At 35.9% G+C, this 15,370-nt stretch overlaps 1 protein-coding gene across 3 annotated transcripts in view; it reads right to left on the bottom strand.

The window, feature by feature from the left end:
* LOC108103095 (UDP-N-acetylglucosamine--peptide N-acetylglucosaminyltransferase 110 kDa subunit) overlaps window positions 1-15,370 on the bottom strand; it is a 106,006-nt gene that overhangs the window by 32,876 nt on the left and 57,760 nt on the right. For 2 of the 3 annotated variants that reach the window (XM_041818388.1, XM_041818389.1), the window contains 3 exons: window positions 7,512-7,707; window positions 5,732-7,460; window positions 5,496-5,676 (listed from right to left, as the gene is read on the bottom strand). In XM_041818388.1, coding sequence (XP_041674322.1) covers window positions 5,496-5,676; window positions 5,732-7,460; window positions 7,512-7,707 — 2,106 coding nt within the window. Of the gene's footprint in view, window positions 1-5,495; window positions 5,677-5,731; window positions 7,461-7,511; window positions 7,708-7,822; window positions 8,065-15,370 lie in introns of those variants that run through there. The other variant, XM_041818390.1, reaches the window with a different exon arrangement.

The following is a 15,370-nucleotide window of genomic DNA, read 5'->3' as shown; positions in this document are numbered from 1 at the left end:
AAATAATGTCATAAACTCTCCTCTTTTTACCTCCATGTATATTTTGCTTATAATAATAACTGTAAACAATATGCCTATTCCTCAAGTGACTAGCTGAATAGCTAACTAAATATAAATCTAATATGAGTTTTCAGTTCAGTCAGTATAATAAGGAATCAAAAATAAATAAAAATTTTTTTAATGGCTGTGTTTCTTTTTCGTTGTTTTTGTTAAAAATAAAAATTGTCTCATAATTATTTTTTTCCAAAAATAAGTCTACCTTGATCTATTGACGGTTTAATTCAATTTTTCTTTTGCAAAAAAAAATTACTTTGATCTATCGAATTGTTCTTTCAAAAATTACATTGAAATATTAACGATTCTTTTAAACTTTCAACACAATTATTATGCAAAAACCAAACTGGAAATTATTGAATCGAATAATAAAAATCTGAAGTCACTACCAGATATTAGTAAACAGAAAATTCCTGCGCAGGAAAAGAAAAATATAAAGTAGATTTGCTTAGGCATAATCTGACTAAAACTTCTAAGCCCAACGTATAAGAAGTCATAAACAATGACGAAATACGTAAACGTAGTGACCTTGCATGTATTTTCTTACTGCAAGATATGATGTTAGCCATTTATATACTAATGGAATTCTGGACTTAGGTCAGTTTTTCCCAAGGCTTGAAAAGCAGGCCGGTATACTAATCAGCAAACACAAATTGGCACCGAGCAAAAAGATCTATGAAACCATTTCAATAGAATATTGAATATAAAAGATTCAATACAATATTCCTTTAAAGAAAACTGACATTCCTATTAGTGATTTCGACAGAGTGATAGTAGACACTATTGGTCCACTACCAATATCTGAGAATGGTAACGAATATGCAGTCATATGTGATCTAGCAAAATATTTAGTAACCAATTGCAAATAAATATACAAAAACTGCCTCAAAAGCTGTTTTTGAAGATTGTATTATAAGTGCATCCAATGAAGACTTTCATTACGAACAGTGGAAAAGAGTCTAAGCAAAAACAACGAAAAAAAAACACACACACAGCTATAACATATTATCACCAGACCGTAAATAAAACAAAGAAAATAAGCAGAAAAAAAATATAAATACAAAAATAAAATAATAAAAATAAACAGTAGATAAAGTTTCGTTAGTTTTAATTTTTTCAACAATTTCTACAAAAATTTTATATAATAGTTCATAAATCCCATTTCTAAGATAAATACGTATGGCCATGCTTAGAATTCATACGGCAAATAAGACAAAAAAAAAAAAAAAAGGGGAGATGCAGTATACACATATTATCGTATCGAATACACACTGTACCAATGCCAACATTGTGCTACTGTGTTTTGCGTAAACACAAATTGGCCTACAGAAATATGATCGGTCCAAACGCGCCACAGAGCTCGTTACGTGGGAAGTGCAAGTGTCAGCACTTTCTCATAGCTTGACAACGCATATATATAACATGTGCATATGGATCTCTCTCGCGCTCTCTCCTTATGTGTGAGCATAACATATTCTTATATACATAGCCGCTGCTGCCGCTCTGCTGATGTTTTTGTAGGCAGCGCAGCGCGAGCTCTTAGCTTTAAGAATATGTTCATATCAAGACATTTAATAAAATATAGTCAAACGGAACACGACGTTTTGTCACTGAAATCATTACTTGTCGCCAGACAATACGACCCTACGTTTTTATTACAACAGATTTTTGAAGTAGGTAAACGTTTGCAAAAAGTAGCAAAAACGAGGTGATTCGGGAATAAATGCAAAGATTAAATCGCTCGAGAACACGCAAAAGCCAAAAACACAACCTTTCGCTTTGAAAGAGAATTGAAGTGCGCGAGAGCACCAACTTTGAGACTGCAGCATTACACACAGCTGTACTATGAGTCTCATATAGCGTATAATTTAAAGGGATGTACAAATTTCAAAAGCAGTTGTCCCCAACATGCTTTGCGCTGCCTGACCCCCGGACCCATCTGGGGTCCAAAGTTATTTTGCATCAGGCGCGAGGGCTGTTCATGGCGCCGCCATGAGCGATATTTTTCATTTAGTCACTACTTTCAAACCTTACGTCCAAACTGACTTTAGAATGCAGGAGCATACGACAGCTTATGTGCTCCCACAGCTAACTGGAAATCTTCCCTCCTTCTCGATTCAGCAATATATTCTACAGGATCTTCCTAATTTTCTGATCCAGATCGACATCCAGATAGACGTGAAATCAATCGATTGGTTCTTAAGTGAGGGCTTCACCAGTAGATCAAGGAGGAGCTCAATTGCAGTATTCATGCCAGTGCCAGCTTCATCAAGACACATTCCAGCAGTACCACTAGTGTCTTCGCATGCTCCACTGTTTGTTCCTGAACAATAAGCCCCCCAAGACCACCCTCGCCCCTGAAAAGCTTCTATAACCCAGCAGCAGGAGAAGCTTAATCCTTAAATTTTATCCAATTATTGTTCATGAGATCAGTCAAAATATTCCTTTCGTGTGTCATCAAGAACAACCTAAATGGCCCCTCGTACCTACAGAGCGATGACCTCGACGGCAAACGTTTCGGAGGTATTCGATGCCGAGTCTGCCACGGAATCCTTCCGCTAAAAAGCTGTCAGGGGTTCCAAAAGCCGAGAGCAGAGATGCGACTCCGGGCAGTGATGTTAAATAAGTACTGCGCGAATTGCCTTACTCACGAGCATTTCCAAAGACTGTCGCAGGAGTGATCGCTGCAATATATGCAATCCTGCAGTGTTTGGCCAACGCGACGACTGCGTGTCTCTCCAAAATTGACACAGCTTGATTTCCCTAGAATCCATTTTAGCACCAATTAAAAGTCTATCTTCAAGCTATAAGTTTCAAATTTTGTAAAATGAAAAAAGTTTTTTTAAAGTTTTAACGGGTAACAAAATATAGCGCTTTAGTCGAGTTTGGAGACTATAATACAATTTTAAAATATTCGTGTTGCGTGTGAAAATTTCCGAAGCGCCACCTTTTGTCAAAAAGGCATATTTAATAACTGACGGATATGTCATTGCCCATGTGAGGCTTTATAACCTACATTTATTAAAAAAATATTGTTCTGATTGGAAAAGCTTTGGTACCCAGCGCATTCCCTCCCATCTATTACATAGTATGTAAGATAATTTAAATGATATAAAAGTTCGTTTTAAATCGAACTGCCTTTCGTACGCATTGCCGTTCCTTTCGCTTTCATCTCAAAGTCTTTGCATTTTTTATCAATATAAAATCATATTGAATTTTCTTCGTGACCCCAAAGTAACCAAAATATCACACTATCGAACCGAAAACACAAGCCAAAACAAAACCAAAAAGAAACACTATAGTCCAGAGCCGTGACTATAAGATACCCGTTTCTGTTTTATAGACTTTCAATTATTAATTTTGCTAACAAAAATTCACAAAGCGCCATCTTTTGTCAGAAAAACCATGTTGAGTAATTGATAGTGACTAATATAACCTTACCTAAGTCGAAATATAATGTTCCGATTTGAAAAATTGTTGCTAAATCGATAAGCATTGACAAAAAAATGTTGTAGAAGGTCAAACAAAGCAAGAAACGCGGATTGCCGCGACTATCAGATACCCGTTATAGTTTTACACAATTTTAAAATATTAATTTTGCTGGTGGAAATGGATAAGTCGCCACCTTTTGTCAAAACAGCATGTTTACTAACCGATGCTAACGTCAATGTCCATGTGAGGCCTTATAACCTACATTTCTTAATATAAATCGATAGATATTGACAAAAATACGTTAAGGATGGTCAAACGAAGCCATCCACTATAATCTTATGGACTCCACTTATCTAAAAAATGCAAAAATCGTCTTTCGAGCTTAGTGGGCGTAAGAGTGGGTGTGGCCGGATAATGGTACCACCATAAGATGAGTTGGCTGGCATCTCAAGATTATACTTAATTAATTTCAGCATTCTAGCTCTAATAGTTCCTGAGATTTCAGCGATTTTAGTTTTCCGTGATTTGTTAGAGTGCGCGTGGCAGGATGCTGAAATATATTTGCGATGTGTAGGGACTTCAAGAATCTTCATGCTAAATCTCAACTCTGTATGTCCTATAGTTCCTGAGATCTCAGCTGTCATACGGACGGACGACGGACATGGCTTAATCGACTTAGCTGTTTATACTGATCAACGCGAAAACGCTTCCTTCTACCTTTTACATACTTTTCAACGAATCTAGTATACCCTCTTACTCTACGAGTAACGGGTATAAAAACAGTACTCACTAATCTCACTCATAAACACAACTTTAATGATGAAAGGAATAACTGTTTTAACTGCGGTTAGGAACAATCAGTCAAATATGTACTGGATTCTTGCGGACACTGCCAAAACATCAGGTCACACATTTTCGGTCACAGAAGTAAACAGAATTAGAGAGTATAATAGGTTATTTTTCTCTGATAAATACGGATAACCTATGAGGCCATAAGTGTCGACAATAGTATAAAGTGGGAAGAGTCTTGCAGACAAACGGGTAACGCTGCATACGAGGTGTGTTCAAAAAGTAAGGTGACTCTTCAAATTTCGCGAATTTCAAATTTTTGATTATCGATTTTTGTTTGTTATATTGGTACACTCTTCCTAACATCTGTACCAAGTTTCAATGGAACATCCTCTTTGTTTGGTTGTAGAGGCGTAAAGTTACAAGTTATTTTGCGAGCTCGGCGATTTTTGCTATCGAAAAATATGGATCAAAGGATTTGGATTTTGGCCAAAAACAACACCACAATAATGCCTCAGCCACCATATTCACGATTTGGCCCCATGTGACTTTTCTGTCCCAAAACTGAAGATAATCGAAAAATTTGAAAATTTGAAATTGAAAAGTCACCACTTTTGAACACACCTCGTATAACTTCAAAAGGTTTCGATAATCGAAAAATTGAAATCGAAATTTGAAGAGTCACCTTACTTTTTGAACACACCTCGTATACCGTATTTAAGCCTTTTAATGGCAGTCCTAGACACTACCAGGCGGTAGCAATTTTAAGGAATAAAGTAATGGGAAATCTATATGCGGTGTTAGCCTCCTCTAACACGGTTTAAAATTTTGACGCCATTGTAGCGCGTCTTGACTTCACGAATGCCGAAAAATGCCGGTTCGTGAAATCCAGCAGGAATTAGAATCCATGAGGCAAGGAAAAGTTTCTCTGAATAAGTATTACAATGAGAATGCTGCTGCCGTGTTGATTCAAAAATATATATTATTATATAATATATAATATATAATATATAATATATAATATATAATATATAATATATAATATATAATATATAATATATAATATATAATATATAATATATAATATATAATATATAATATATAATATATAATATATAATATATAATATATAATATATAATATATAAAATATATCACAAACAATTGTATATTAATATTATATGCTTAAATTAGCGTTAGAATATGTTAGAATTAATATACCTTGAGGCTAACGTCTCTCCTGGTAAAGTTACCACAGGAGTACCCGTCCATAAGACGTCCATAGATGTAGTGTGACCATTGCATAGTGGAGTGTCAAGACATATATCTGCTAATTGGCCTCGGCGTACGTGTTCTTCTTTAGCAGCTACATTGGAAAATATTACTCTATCAGGAGATATTCCTAAAAATTATCCATGTTAAACTAATAATTAATATTTATTAAAAATTATATTTACCGAAATCAGTGACAGTTTTTTTAATATTTTGTTCACCAACTGCTGGAAATCTTAATAGCCACAAAACTGACTTGGGCACATTTTTTAAAATTTCTATCCAAGATTCAAGTGTCAGTGGATCAATTTTGTATAGCTGATTAAAATTACAGTATACAATAGCGTCATGTGGTAACATATATTGACGACGAGTGGTTATAACAATATTTTGTGGTACTTCTTCACCGGTAGCGGTTTTATTGTTTGTTTGTGTAGTAGCCAAGCCGTTTTGAACAACAACACCATTTAGAGAAGTTTGAACTTCACCAGACGCTATCATGGATACTATTTGTGTTGTGTTCGGCAATTCTGCGACTTTATGAGTTATTTCGACTGGGTTTTGTGCGTGAACAACTTCCTTAATCTCCTTTACATCTGTATTTTCAACAAGAGGTGATAAATCTGTGGCATTTATAACCGTTACATTATCAACAACAGAAGATTGCTGTTTGTCACACACTACTATACGTTCCTTTAAATGTGGAAACATTTGCTTATGGTCACCAATAAAATATGTATGAGGCATATAACACAATTTTTCGCTGTATTGGTAAGCCAATTCCATTGGACTAGTTACAGAATCAGTAATAATATAATCCATGAAACTTGCCCCACTAGTACCGGGATAGCCTAACCACATTACTTGTATTGGAGCAGGACGAAGAGCAAATATTTCATTCCTCGCGCCCTTCGTGTAACCATTCATATTAACCAAAATGTGTATACCGTCATGAAATATTTTATCTGCTGCTTTTCCATTACACGGAATTTGTGATAGATCCACAAAGTTTTCTGATTCTCGACTAATTTTGTAACGAAATGTTGTACCATCATCTGGACTTAAAGCATAACAAAAAATCTCTACCTTTGAACGATCATGGAGACCTGGCACAGATTGCATTAAATGTGACGTTGGGTGATTTCCAAAATCCGAGCTTAGATAACCTATGCGTAGCCTTCCAGAAGCTGGCAATTTCTTTAAAAAATTATACGGATTTTTATGTAGCACATGGACTTTTTCTAAGCACAAATTAGCATGCCGCGCTGCAATTGATTTACGATAGTCATGTGACAAAGGATAAAGCATTGAGTGATGTGGATGCACTGAGGGTAAACGGTTTTTTTGAAGCTGCTCGGCAACTATACTAACTAATTTTTTCATTCGGATTTCATAGTCAGACCAATCACAGACAATTTGCAAACAGTGAGCCAAATTACAATATGCATCAGGAAAATCTGGTTTTAGCTTCAGAGCGGTTCGATAAGATTGAATTGCTTCGGGAATATTTCCGGAATCTTTGTGTATGCTTGCCAAATTACTGTGCGCATCAGCAAATGCTGGGTTAATTTGAATTGCTCTGGTGTAGCATTGAAGTGCACCGCTCACGTCTTGTAATTCTTTAAGAGTATTTCCCATATTTGAATATGCATCCGCAAATGTGGGCTGGATTCGGATAGCTTCCTTATAATGCATTAGTGCTTCTTTTAGTTTTCCTTGCTGCTGCAAAACAGATGCTAGGTTTGAATGGGCAGCAGCAAAATCTGGAAACACTTCCAAAGCTTTCAAATAGAGTCTAGTAGCTTCTTCAATATATCCTTGCTCTCTTTTTATGTTAGCTAAATTATTAAGTGAATCTGCATGATTTGAACACAGTCTTAAGGCAGTGTTATAGCAATCCTCAGCTTCTTTCACCTATTAAAAATACTAGGTTAATGCAATCCAAAACTATAAATAATGACTTACCTGCCCTTTCTCTTTAAGAGCGTTTGCAAGATTGCAATATGCATCGGGAAAATTTGGCTGCAGCTCAATCGCCTTCCTATATGTGTCGATAGCCAAATCAATAAGACCTTGTTCATAGTAAACACATGCTAAATTTCCATGAACAACAGCATTGTTTGGGGATAGGTTTAAAGCACGTAAATAGGCAGCGACAGCTCTATAAATGTATTAAATATATTATTTAAAATTATTTCATATTTTGCATACAGGAAAATGTTGTTCTTTTTATTACTATTAAGAAAAGTAATTTATTGAAATAAATTAAAACATACCGTTCCCATAAAACCCTTATTTGAATAAAAGGAGGAAACGTGTTTCTTACGTTTCTTGTACCCATGAGCGGATTTTTGTTTTTTTTACCAAAGCACCTTATTTTAACTATTGTATAAACAACCATGCATTGATACTCCATTCCAGTAATTAGCCAAATAAATGTATTCCGTATTTGTAACTATATCCACATATAAATAAATTCAGTATTTAACCACACACAAAACAATACATAACATCGCCAAGGAAATATTGGTTTTGCTTAGCGTCATCTTGGCATACATATGTATAAGTATGGGCATACATATGTATATATGTATCTACACTCACAAACATAGCCAAGCAGATATCTTGTAGAGACGTACATAAATAAACGTAAATGAGTTCACTTTGTTGCTCAGCTGTATATATTCAATAATGCTTCACACAACAAATATTTCCTATTTTTATTAAATCGTCAACATACATATAAGTATAAGTAGGTACTTAAGGCTACCACTGGTTAGAAAAAAACTTTTTAATGACATTGTATTTGACAATATTTATACGCGTTAATCGTAAAACAAAAAGGTATATTGTACTCGTTGAAAAGTATGTAACAGGCAGAATGAAGCGTTTTCGACCCTATAAAATATATGTACATCTTCATGATCTCTATCAATAGCGAAGTCGATTAAGATATGTATGACCGATTGTCGGTCCGTGCGTCTGTCTTTCCGTATGACCGCTGAGATCTCAAAAATAAGAGATACAAAGTTGAGATGAAGCAAGCGTATTCTTGAGGTCCCTAAAAAGGGCAAGTCTATTTCAGCATTTTGCCCCTAAAAACACCGAAATCTCAGGAACTATTAAAACTAGTAAGTTGGTAAATAAGTTAAGTAAATAAAATCTTAAGATCCCAGCGCATCTTATGGTAGTACCATTATCCGACCACGCCCTAGTTTAGAACCAACCAAGATCGAAATTTTTTAGATATGTGGCGTCCATAATATTATAATGTATGTCTTCGTTTGATCTTGTACAATTTGAACAATATTTCGCTATTTATGAAGAACTTTAGGTTATAAGGCCTTACATGGGCAGTGACTGATTGTGACAGTCATCATGCTTTCTCTGACAATAGGTGGCGCCTTGTGAATTTCCACTAGCAAAATTAATATTTTACAACTGTGTAAAACAGTAACGAGTATCTTACGGGTATATATTCTGATTCCGTTTAAGCCATGTCCGTATATCTTAAGGTTGTACTATTATCCGGCCACGCCCACTCTTTCGCCCACCGAGCTCGGAAGTTTGTTTTCACTTTTTGTAGAAAGGCTTATGTCTGCAATACACGCAGAGAATTTGTTCCGGGAGGAACTGGAAGAAACTGCTGTAATGGCAAAATCATTACTGATTTCGCTAATAAGCAAAGTCAGGCGTACGTGCGCCGATGATGCTGCTCCGCCGATGAAGCGCACTTCCCAATGCCGTTTGCCGAGCGTTGCTCTTCCAACCTTCAGCAAAAAGCCCTCCGAATTTAAACATTTATCGACAAAGATGACACTCTGCACGATATTGATTCAATCATTGATCAGTCAGGGCGTTTCAAGTCACTGCGGTTAATTACCCCAAAGCCCTGGCCAGCCTGAAGCAGGTGTACGATAATGATTGATTTCCTTCGACAATATATCGACACTTTTCAAATTGCCGAAAATGTCTTCAAGTTGAATACCGTGACATATGGAACATCACCAGCACCCTTCTGGCAGTACCCTGACTATTTGTTGACAGGCCCATAATGCGTTGAGAAACTGCAATACCTTCTAGATGTTTCTCAGGTTTTGTAAGAGGGAGGATACGAATTCGCAAAGTTGGTTTCATACTTCCCAGAGATCAACGCATCTGAGTGTGGTGGTGTTTGGAGTGGTTTACTCTTGGACTCTTTTTTGGATCTTCGTTTTTTGGATCTCTCGTGCGACAAAACGATATGTACCCGCAGTGACTTCTCGACTTTTCGATCCATTGGGCCTTTTGTGTCTTTGGCCAGAAAGGCAAATATGCTTTTACGGAAGCTATGGCTTTGAAAATTGGATTGGGTTGAGTCACTACATTTATAGTTACTAACATCTTGGAAAGCCTTTAAGGCGACTCAGCATCAACTGCCCAAATTAAGGTATATCGATGCGTTACACAGATTCACAAGTCCCGATTAAAAATCAGGGTTTCGCTAACGCTTATATGCGACGTTAAAAACCGTGCATCTAATTTGTCACTCAAACTGAAACAGGTTTAAAAGTATCATTACTGACATCTAATATTGGTAGCTCCTCTCAAGTCAAAAACTATATCACGTTTACGCGGATCTTCTTAATCGTGTAGGGCCATTACTTAAATGTACTGTTAAATAAGTTGTCCCACGGACTCTGGCTCCGAGATCAATTATCATTCCTTGTTGTCGGTTCTCATTTCGAACCGAGTAGCAGAGATCCAATAAGGTATTCGGAGGAAGCAATTGGGCGTCCCGTCACCACCTAAGTAAACCCAACGGACATAGTGCCTCGAGAATGTGACGTTGAAGATCTCCTAACCATTTTGGCGGTCGATCGCTCTGAGTCGACTTTGAACTTAATTGACATATAACTCTTGCTGCTAAATCAGAGCCTAATTATGTATCTGCTTCAAACTCTCACTCATTCTTTCGAAGCGAACGGACGTGTTTATACCCGGTATTTGTAGAGTAAAAGGGTATACTAGATTCGTTGAAAAGTATGTAACAGATAGAAGGAAGCGTTTCCGAGCCTACAAAGTATATATATTCTTGATCAGGATCAATAACGAAGTCGATTGAGCCATGTCCGTCTGTCCGTCCGTCCGTATGAACGCTGAGATCTTAGGAACTATAGCAGATACAAAGTTGAGATTAAGCATGAAGATTCTTGAGGTCCCGGGACAGCGCAAGTTTACTTCAGCATTCTGCCACGCCCACTCTAACGCCCACAAATCGCGATAAACTAAAATCGCTGAAATCTCAAAAAATTTAAAAAAGTTTTCATCCAGCCACGCCTTCTCTAACGCCTACAAACCGCGGAACACTGTGGCGTCTATAATAATATTATGATTGCCTTCGTTTGACGTTGTATAACTTATTTCTGTTTATATCTATCGATTTACCAAAGATTTTTCAAATCGGAACATTATTCCGCTACTTATGAAGAAATTTAGGTTATAAGGTCTCACATGGTTTGTGACAGCGCTAGCAATTACTCAACATGCTTTCTCTGACAATCGGTGGCGCTTGGGTAATTTCCACTAGCAAAATTAATATTTTACAATTGTGTAATACAGTTACGGGTATCTTATAGTCGCGGCACACGACTATAGCGTTTCCTCTTGTTTTTACTCTTTTTTATCTTTGCTAGAATATTTGTGAGTTTTAACTTTAACCTATATTACTTACATTTGGTTTAATATAAATTTTATCCGTTTGTCTTCCGTGCAGTGATTTAAACTGTGTATCGTTGGTTTTTGTTTAAACCTTCAAATTAATTAAATTGATTTCACATCTCTTTCTTATTTTTCGTCTTTCGCTATTAAACGGTTTCTTATCTGGTTTTTATATTCCCTCCGTTCTGTCTCTCTTTTTCTTGAGTGCATACCTAAAACTTATCTTGTTTCTAATCTATTCCCTTAGATCTTTCTCCTTTTCTGATCTCGCACACTGGTCTTTGTTTGATTTAATAGTGAAATTGTCTGCTATTGAAAATCGTGTAATAAAATAATCACAACAAACCAGTCCAAGCGTTTTGTGTTGGCTGTGCAATAATGTAGGTCATGTCAAATGTTCCAATCTTTATGCCTCCATATCCGACGTTTTGGCCCGTGGCGATTCCGGCTTACATTACTGCTGAGGTGTAGGTAAACTCAAAAGTAAATGAGAACTTTTTTGCGGTAGACAAAAAATGGTTTTCGTGAGGAGCTCGGCGCAGCTGTTTAGTCGGCCATGACTCCACTGAGTACGAAAAATTCGGCGTCTGAATTTTCTGAACATGTTGGTATGAAATCGTTAGATAGTCAATCTGCTTCAAGTTTACTGACTCCTATAGAGCCAATTTCCTTTAACATAACCTTTTCGCCAGGCTCAGACGGCGTTCCTGACTGTGTGCTTAGGTACTGCGCATCTTTCATGTGCAATTCTCTTATCAAACGGTTTAGCCTCTTGTTTGAAAGGGCAACGTTTCCCCTATATGGAAGGAATCTTTTATCATTCCTTTACAGAAGAAAGGGAAAACTTCGGATGCTGGTAATTAGAGGTATCTCTAAATTATCAGCAATTCAAAAACTATTTGAGAAATCAGTGTGCCCCATTTGCAACACTAGTGTACATCTGTTATATCTCCATATCAGTATGGTTTTATAGAACGACGGTCTACAACAACAGACATATTAAAACTAACATCTTACATCATCACTGGTTTCCGGAAAAGTCTTCAGACAGTTGTCATCTACACTGACTTTGGTAAAGCATTAAAGCATCTGCAAATCACTCACTTCTTGAACATAAAATCGATTTAATTGGATTCCCATTTAATCTTCTTAAGTGGGTTGAAAGTTATCTGACTGCTAGAACGCAACGTGTTTTATTCAAAGATGTCTTGGACTGGTCTGGCTTGTGCTTCATCTGGTGTCCCTTAGGGAAACCATTTAGGTCCGCTATTTTTCACATCATTCATAAATAATTTTCCAATCGCTTTAAAAAGTTATTTTATTTTGATGTACGCAGATGAAGTGAAACTTTGCATTTGATATAAAGATGCGTCCTATCAGAAAAAACTGCAATCTGACCTAAACAAATTTAAATTATAGTGCTCTGCAAATTTACTTAATTTTAACGGCTCTAGTTATAAGGTAATGCCCTTCAGTCAGTCGCTCTAAGCCCGTAATAACCTCTTACACACTATGTTGTGTACCCCTTGATAGAATTAAGCTGGTGTAGAGTGAGGACACTTGGTTTTATTTGTAATTCTTTATTTAACGTCCAGTTGTTTCTGATTCCTACATTTACCTTAGGTTCTAAGTAAGCCTAGGTCTTGTAGCTGCGCTGCCCATAGTTGGACGGCAGAGGACGGTTATGTATATCTTATATGTATTATATATATTTAATTATGCTCTTTTTAGCTGGAGCGCTAGGGTATATGGATGTACTTGAGTTCGTTTGAGCGGCCTGCGTGTGTAACAGAATGCTGACACTTGCACTTTCTGAGAACGCGCCGATCGACTCATGTTTCGGCCATGTTTTTGACCCGGCCTTTGTTTATGTAAACACTGCAAGAAAGTGTTACAGTGTGTTTGTTTAAAGAACTCTTGGTACAGTAGATATTCAATATATAAGTACGTTTCATCTCCCTTCTTTTGAAAAATAACGTAATTTCATGTAGTTATTTTAGTTCATATTATCTATAAAATTAAAAAATTTGTTTTTTTTTAGTTTCTTTTTTAGGTTTGTGTGAGGTTTTACTTAATAACAATCAAGAAAATTAAATTTATTAAAAATATTTATATATCAAAGATATTTATATATTTATATTATTATCTATGTATGGCCATACTAAATGTGGTTATGAAATAAAATGTTTTAGTCTAACCTTATGAACTATCTGCATTTTGTTTTTGTCATTAACTATTATAATATTATTTCTATCTCCTATTTCCGTTACTTTATACGGACCAGTTTCGTTTCTTAATAATACTTTATTTCCTACTGATATATCTATATTGTTTATTTTCTGATCATATAGTACCTTATTTTTATACCCGTTACTCGTAGAGTAAAACCCGAAAACCCAAAAATGCAAAATGCTCGAAAACTATAAGAGCTACAAAATTTTGCTTAGGAACACCTATTTAAGAGATGCCTCTGCAACTTGCCACAAAGTTGCAACCGGCCACGCCCACTCTAACGCCCACAAACCGCGGAAAACTGCGACGTCTATAATTTGATTTTGAATGCCTTTGTTTGACCTTGTATAACTTATTTCTGTTAATATCTATCGATTTACCAAAGATTTTTCAAATCGGAACATTATTTCCCTATTTATAAAGAAAATAAGGTTATAAGGCCTCACATGGGCAGTGACGATACTATAAGCATACTCAACATACTTTCTCTGACAATAGGTGGCGCCTTGTGAATTTCTACTAGCAAAATTAATATTTTAAAATTGTGTAAAACAGTAACGGATATCTTATAGTCGCGGCACTCGACTATAGTGTTTCCTCTTGTTATTCTTATGCTGTTCTATCATTATCATAGCTCTTTTATATGCTACTTCTAGTCTGTATTTACTTTCTTTAGCATAATCATCTATATTATATATTGTTTCTTTGGTATCTATGCTATTAATTTGTCTTAGTAAATTACTTGTTTCACCAAATACTAGCTTATATGGACAATAATTATGTGCCATAGAGGGGATCGTGTTGAAACAAAAGACAAAGTATTGAATCCATACGTCCCAATCAGTTTTATCAACCGATATATAAGATCGTATGTATTCATTTAAAGTACTATGACTTCTCTCTATTGTTCCTACTGTCTGGTGGTGGTGTGCCGTAGATGTTATATTTTTAATTCTTAGGTATTTGCACAAACCATTTATAATTGAAATCTTATATTCTGTACCCATGTCCGTAATGAACGTCTTCATTGAACCGTACTTCAGAATAAAAGATTCAAATATTGCTTTAGGGACAGTATTAGCGTTCTTGTTTGGTACAGGTATGGCAACTAAATCATTAATTTGAAATTATCTATTGAAGTATATTCAAAGATATTTTCCCACGGTGCCACTTTGAGTTGGCTGATTTTTATACCGGCTTGCAGTTCAAGCCTTTGGAAAAAATTACCTAAGTCTAGAGTTCCATTGGTATTTAAATCGCTAACATCATATCTTGCAGTAATTTTCCTGCCATGTTTAAATAAACATAACATATCTTTTACATGCAATGTCACTACTTTACGTACTTCGTCATTGCTTATGACTTTATCTACATTGGGCCTAGAAGCTGAATCTAAAGATTGCGTAGGCAATTCTTTTTCTTTATTTTCCGCGCGGATTTTCTGTCTATTCTGATAGATTGTATTGACTTTATTGATATTGCCAGTTATGTTTTGTAGGTCTTTGATGGTTATTCTTGATAACGCATCAGCTACATAGTTGTCTTTTCCCTTCAAATATTCCACAGTGAAATTATATTCTTCCAGCTCAAGTCGCATGCGCGTTAGCTTAGAGCTTAGATTAATAATTGAAAACAGGTAAGTTAAAGGTCTATGATCACTCTTGATAGTGAAATGTCTACCATAAGCATATGGTCTGAAATAAGTTATTGCCCAATGAATTGCTGTCAATTCTTGTTCTGTTGTACTTTTATTACATTCGCCCTTAGTAAACGATCTTGATGCATAAGCAACTGGAAGTTGAAGCCCATTTTTGTTTTGAGTTAAAACCGCTCCACACTTGCATCCGTTATTATGCAAAACTCTTTGCTGAAATCTGGGTATTGTAATAAAT

Source organism: Drosophila eugracilis, unplaced genomic scaffold (assembly GCF_018153835.1).
Source record: "Drosophila eugracilis isolate 14026-0451.02 unplaced genomic scaffold, ASM1815383v1 contig_2156, whole genome shotgun sequence".
Taxonomy (NCBI): Eukaryota; Metazoa; Arthropoda; class Insecta; order Diptera; family Drosophilidae; genus Drosophila; species Drosophila eugracilis.
Note: the sequence above shows the minus strand (reverse complement) of the source record. Positions and strands in the feature narration are given on the sequence as shown.